This window comes from Hipposideros armiger, unplaced genomic scaffold (assembly GCF_001890085.2).
Source record: "Hipposideros armiger isolate ML-2016 unplaced genomic scaffold, ASM189008v1 scaffold_598, whole genome shotgun sequence".
Classification (NCBI taxonomy): domain Eukaryota; kingdom Metazoa; phylum Chordata; class Mammalia; order Chiroptera; family Hipposideridae; genus Hipposideros; species Hipposideros armiger.
Window position 1 is genome coordinate 655,054 of NW_017731948.1, and position 6,902 is coordinate 661,955.

General features: G+C 50.6%; 1 protein-coding gene across 3 annotated transcripts in view; it reads left to right on the plus strand.

Annotated features, from left to right (window-relative positions):
- The window catches only part of PUDP (pseudouridine 5'-phosphatase), a 142,324-nt gene that overhangs the window by 104,655 nt on the left and 30,767 nt on the right, over positions 1–6,902 (plus strand). For all 3 annotated transcript variants that reach the window (XM_019624651.1, XM_019624649.1, XM_019624650.1), the window contains one exon: positions 34–237. In XM_019624651.1, coding sequence (XP_019480196.1) covers positions 34–237 — 204 coding nt within the window. The remainder of the gene's footprint in view (positions 1–33; positions 238–6,902) is intronic.

Genomic DNA, 6,902 nt, shown 5'->3' on the forward strand with positions numbered 1-6,902 from the left:
CTTACAGAACTCCTTCCCTGATCTGCCTTCCAGCTGACGGCACTGCTGATGCCCACAGGGACCCGCGAGAGGCGACGTGTGGCAGCCTGGATCCCTGAATGCCTGCGTGGAGCAGAGGCTTCTAAGTGCCCTTTGTCACAAGCTCCCCACTACGCGCGAGCATCAGCACGTCTGAGCCAGAGCATGCCCGGCCTGTTTGTTACGGCAGCTGCACGTGCGAGGTTGCACACTACCCCGGTGAGTAATATTTCTCCTTGGAATGCCCTCTGTCGGGTGCGGCTGGTAGCACCGCCGGCACCTTCTGTTCTACCGAGAATAAATGTCAACAGTGCGTGTAGAAATGCTTTGCGACTAAGTTATTCTACGCACATCTGTTATTAGAATTAAGATAGATGGGAGAAGTCATGACTTATCATAGCTGGCACTCGAGATTTATTTCCATGGCATGGGGCTAGGATGTAGTTTTTATGAAACGGGGAAAGAGACCAACAATCGCCGTACAAAGCAGATGGTAAAAGCTCTAAATATCGGCGTTGTTCAGAATGGGGGAGAATAAAAAGAATAAAAAGAAAAAAAATCCAAACAATCCTTTGCAACAGACCTGGGGAAATGGATAGAGCCTGCCCTCCGAGCAGAATGACATGGCATAAAAGTTTGCATTTTCTAGGCACTGTGACACGTGGACTTATGCTTGGGGTTACACCTGACAAAATTCGAGCTTTCCGAAGTGACTCTGTTATGTACAACGTGAGTTCATGCGGCAGACACCGTAGACTCGAATCCAAATGTGAGACTCCCTGGAATAATCTTGTTTTGTAGGGAAGGGTTAATGGAAAAATAGAAAGAACCGTGAGATGTTAATACTGACAACGGTTGTCAGCGCCTTGAATTTCCTGAGTGTGAATGGCCTTCGAGGCTCAAACATGGGCGCACAGGATGTGCCACCAGCACAATGTATGGAGTTAGGCGACTTCATGAGAATGCGTGCTATTTTATCTGAGTTTTAAAAAATATCTCTGAGGCCGACCCTGCCACACTGAAGCGGCGTCCCAACAGAGGAGCCTGCCGTGTCGGCCACAGGTGACCATGACACCTCCTAGCATGGGGAATGGGCGTCGTCAGCTTGACACCATCCAGACTGTGTCATGGGTTCGCCATCGATGCAAAAATATAATCCGTTTTCTACTGGCTGTTTCAGAATCGTTCACCGATTTTCCTTCTTGCATTCCAGCGACAGAGTACAATGTTTTAGTAATTCCTAGCGTCGTTCGGACTCCGTGAAAGCGGATTGGCGCTCTGCTTGGTTTCACGTCATTCATGATGAGCGTGTTTCTTGTTTCTGGGCCTGTAGGATGCTTCTCCCCAGGGCAGTGCTGCTCCCGGATGCTGCGTCGTTTCGAAGGAGCCCATGACGGTTAGGATCCTGGCGTCCCACGCCGGGATCTTTCCTTGAATCTTCTCTGACGGGCTGTGTAGACTCAAGAACTTGACTTCAAGTCTCTGTGTCTTATTTTTCTCACTTCCAAAGCAGGAAGGGTCGATGGCAGTGTCTCTCTGCAGGGGTGCTGTGAGGGTTAAGGAGATTAACCCCCATAAACGTTCAATGCTGGCGAGCTCTTTGTAGCGCTAACCTTTGTTTCTTAGTGGGTTTGCTTGTGTATCCATGAAACCACCAGCTAGCACCTCCTGTGTGCTTGAGACGGTGCTGGTTTTAGCAAATACAGATAAACGGAAGGAGGCGTTGGTGGACTTCAGGCTTCAGAGACGCCAACGCGTGGATAATGTCTCGTTCGTGAGGTTCTGCGTTACGGCTCCTGGGCAAGGAGTGGTGGGGACGACGTGAGGGGCCCCCAGTTACCCTGGAGAAAGAGGGTGTCAGGCTTGGCGTCACAGCCCTGCGTTTAGTTTCCTTGGACATGTTCTTTTCTAATTGCCCCCTTCCCCTGCGTGAAATGGGAACATTACCGTTTGCACATCTTGTTTATGTACTACACGCCTCTCTGCGCTTTCTACAGAAAAACGGGGAAAAATGTTTTCACCCCTGAAAACCAGTCTTTGTCCCTTAGGGGCGCTGCTGTGCCTTTGGACGATGCATAGCGTAGGAGCAATGCCAGCACGGAGTGGGCATCAGACAAACTCAGACAAGACAGAGAGGAGGATGTCTTCGTTATCATAATGGCTGGAGGGTCTGGCGTGTTTCTGAGTGACGCGGGGCACGTAGTGTGTCCACATCTACAGTATATCTCTGTGTGTGCATGTGTGTGCGCCTTGTATATGCTTATGCTGCTTACGTGCGTTCATTTTCGTTATTCTACTTTCATAAATACATCGTTATTATAACTCCCAAGCGGAGTTTGAATTAGCCTTCCCATGCCTTTTGTAGCGATTTTTCTCATAATTCACAAAAGGGAAAAAAAATGCATACAGTTCTCCAAATATTCTTGTGTACTAATGACATATCAGAGGACAAAGCCCGCAGCTCTTAATGAGGGAAACTGGATACACAACATGGAAAAAAAAGTCACAGTCACATCTGTTTTCGCATCCCAACTCGAGAAGCAGCCATTTTTGTAGAAGACATGGATCCGATAGGAATGTGTACATGAGAAGCTAAGAAGATCATCCTTGACCTTAGCATGGAGGGGAACATAATTGTAAATGTTTGGGTGTGTCCACGTGTGCACGCGCGCACACACACACACACACACACGCACACACATTCTGGCTGTGACAAGAAACATACGTGGAGCAACACGTTGAAAAACAGGCTGAAGTTTCCCCAGGACATAAGTGGAACCCAGCTGTGCCCTCGAGAATTTAATCTTGTTCCGAAACAGAGCTGGCTTTTCCCTCTGAGCCCCTGGCAGGTGACTGCTGAACCCCTGGGGTGTCATGCTTGATGGAGTTGTCTTTGCCTGGGGGGCCCTGAGTGTGATTTGGGGGCAGGTTGGGGGACTGGCCATGCCAGAAACGCTAACCGTGTGACCTGGCCTGGGGGGCTTTGGGCCATGTGGTATCAGCGTGACCTCTGGACTGGCTGGAGACGGTCAGCCAGTCATTCTTAGGTGCTGGAACCCCAACAGGTCCTGTGGACCCCAAGTCTCAGGTGAGCTTTCCTGGTTGGCAGTGCTGCCTGCGTGTCATTGTCACGCATCCCTGCTGGATACGCAGCACCGTTTATGACTCCATAGGGAGGGGCCCTCTGGACGCTGTCCACGTCCTCCATTCCTGCGTGCTTCTCTGCAGTCATGTCCCTTAGCTGATTTCCGCCCGTGTCTTTTTAGCTGCAATAAACCATACCTGTGAGTGAAACTGCCTTCCATCAGCTCTGTGAGTCCCTCCAGCAGATTATTGAACGGATGGTACTTTGGGGACTCCTCTGTCATCCCGCCCCGAGCTTGCAGTTGGTGTCAGCAGTGACAGCCGTCTTGGGGACTGCTCTCTGTAACTTTGCAGGTGGTCAGCTTTTGCATGGGCGCACAGCCACATGTGAGGCGCGGCCACAGGAGCCGGCCAAAGCCAGGAGCTGGTGGGTGGGTGACAAGGACGTCGTGTGGTCCCAGCCAAGGAGCTGGGGTGCTGTCCTGGGGCGGTTGCTAGCACAGGTGCCCTTAGTGAGGGCTGTGACTTATGGCTCACCATGGTTTAGTGCACGGACAGGCAAATACGTTTAATAAACTGGGGGGCAGGGAGCACAGATGCCCCCCAAGGCCAGGGCAGGCTACAGGCAGCACAGTCAGCACAAGGGGAAACATGGGGCGTAGTGATATGTGACGGCTTCTTGGAGGAGGTGGGCTGTGCTAGGCTTAGAGGATGACTGGGATTTGGGGAGACCCCTTGGAGGCTGAAGGCACTGATGCTTCTAGGAAATCTTATGCCACAGGGCACAGAGCTGTGCTTTTTGGGTGTGGGTCCATGGGCTAGAGTGGCAGGAGTGAAATTTGAAATGTTTGTGGGTGACTTTGAGCCTCTGGCTAAAGAATGTGGGTTCCATCCTACCTGTTTTATTACTTACTGTCTTTTAACGACGGCCTTGGGAAATTGGTTTATTCATTTGAAGAAAAAAAAACAGTCTGTTAATATTTAATTTAGAGGGCTCCCGTGAAATGTAAGTAGGGAGCGCATATAAAATACTTGTTACATTCCCTCCGCTGTGGGAGGTGCCCCGAGTGTGGGTTCCTTTTTCCTCTCCCCAAAAAAGCCTCCAGGTTTAAGCGGGAGAATTCTACAACAAGTGAGGTAGTTACGAACTTGTTTGTTGGTGTGTTTTCCTGGAAGAAAGCAACAAAGATGCAATGGAATTAGAAGTAAATTGAAAACAGCAGAATGAAACCCAGTAAAAATAAGAAATAAATATAACTTTAGGCACTTTGAAAATAATACATTTGTTAAAAATCCCATGGTCACTCTGAACAAGGAGTGATTACCATGGATAGACTCAGACAGACACGATCTTTGCCAGGTGACACAGAGAACTTCACAGTCATGAGTCATGTGGAAACCATGTACCCCAGATACGATGTGAAGCAAAGGGCACCTCACTTCTGGGGGCTGTGTGCCCCAAATCCATAATTCCAGATTCATCATCACAAAAGCACCAGACAAACCCAGGTTGAGGGACGTTCTAAATATTATCCAACCGTCAACGTCATGAAAACGCTGAGCATAGAAGAGATTGAGCAGGCAGGATGACAAAGCACTGTGTAGCATCCTCGCTGGGGCCCTGCGGCAGAAACAAGATTGTCCCTGGAAAACCTGGGGACACCCTTGTAGCATCTGGCATACAGTTAACAATGAAGTCCCCAGGTGGCTTCGTAGTCTTGGCCGGGGTGCCAAGGCTTGTAAGATGCTATAGCCAGCTTCGGGAGACTGGAGGAAGGCTAGCTGGGAAATCTCCCTACCGGCTTTACAATCTTTCTGTACATCTAAAATTGTTCCCAAAAAAAATTTACTGAAAAATACTCAACAAGAAGAAAAGTGTTAAGGAAAGGAAAGTCGTTCCGAATTCACTGTGGGCTGTACCAATACATTCCCACCAGGCAAACCACCGGGGTTTACCTTGATATGCCATGTGCGCAGCCATGGGCGTTTCCATGGCGACATATGCACCCGACAAAGAGGTGAAGCCACTGGGTGCCTGGTGAGCACAACCTGCACCTACAAAACCTGTCCGATGACTCCTGTCAGGGATGTGCTATAACACCCACTAAGAGTGGAATTAGCCGTCTAGGTGGTGAGACGTACCCTCTCCCACAGGGACTCCAAATGTCCCCCCTTAAGTTACTGGTGCTTCTAACTGTTTCCTTCTTCACTGATAAGTGAAGGGAAGCTGGCATGTCTTGGCATCGTTCGTGAGTGTTCTATCAGGGTATGACTGAAGTCAGGCAGGAGGAACCCCGCCCCCCCTTACTTGGGGAAAAGTCACCCTTTTCGTTCTGTTCAGACCGTCAACTGATTAGACGAGACCCACCCACATGAGGTAGAGCAATCAGCCTTCAATCTAGACAGGGCAGTGTTCATCGGTCTATTTAAGCTCCTATTTAAATGTTAATCTTATTATTAACACTTATTATAGGACATCCTCAGGGAAGCACTCAGATTCACGCTTGACCAATAGAGGATGCAAACAGTGGGAAGGCCCTGCCAGGATTCAGTCATCAGACGGGGACTCCGTCTTGCTGTCAGACTCTGTTGGGGACAAGTGGCCTTGTTGGGGACATGGTGGGGTTCCAGCTCCATATGGCAGGGAACTGAGGGATGTCTGGCCGACAGCCCTGAGGAGGTAGGTCAGCCCACAGCAACGGGGGAGCTTGGAAGTAAGTGGGTGCTACTTTCCCGGGACCTTTCAGATCAGTCAACCCCACATGCTTCAGAAGGCGCCAAGGCCGACTCGGCACCGTTGGCATCGGGGCCGTGTTGGTGGCGGTACCAACGAATGCGGGTGGGCTGCCAACGCGTCGTGGGCAGGGGACGCCCCGAGAGAGATCGCACCAGCCAGAGAACCGCAGTCCAGAATCCTTCAGTGGCAGCTCTTAGCTCAACACCCAGCAGACTGTCTCCCTGGCTGCGGAGTCAGCTTCACCACCAGAAAGAAGTAAAACTTCACCCAGGACCCCGGTGGCTTGCCGCTAAAGGGACAGGAACGCTCTACCAAAGGGACCACGTCATGGGAGGTGAATGCGGACTTTTTTTCTGTTTTCTTCCTGTCTGTTCCTGTGCAGTTGTGTAGCCATGACCCTGGGTCACAAGCCCTGGAGGACGGAGGAGGGCTGGGTTTCACTGCTGACCAATGGAGAATACAGTGTCCACGCTTGCTTCAAGGGGCGGTGTGTTGTACGCTTTGTGAAGCGTGACAGTGTGGTCTCACTCGGAGCTTCAGACTCGTTCTGAGACACAGCTGCCCATGCCCAGTCAAGTGCCACCCTCACACTGTCCAGTAGTGGATATTGTCAGCAGAGGAGTGACCCACTGACCACAGCTGATGCTGAACAACACGGGGGTGAAGGGGGCCGACCTCCTGTGCCGTCGAGAATCCTGTATCTCGTACTGATAAAAATATGGATTTTCAGATTGTCAAGCTCGTATCGTCACGTGCGTGTCTAAATGCCTCACATCTGGGGGAGATGGTCCCTGTTTCTCAGCGCCGCACACTGGGAGGTTCGTGTGAAATCTCCGTTGGCTTCCAAGTGGGGGAATCACAGTCACCGAAAGCCGAGGTACAAGAAGTCCGTGATGATAAGTGAAAGGTCTTGCCTCCAAGATGAACTCTGCCTTGGAGTCACAGCTCCCTGAATGCAGAGACTTTCTGCTGAATGAAACCTTTAAAATAGTTTAGGGCCGGCCGAGTAGCTCAGTTGGTGAAGAGCTCGCTCAAGAGTGTGAGTTCTGAGCAACAGGGTCGC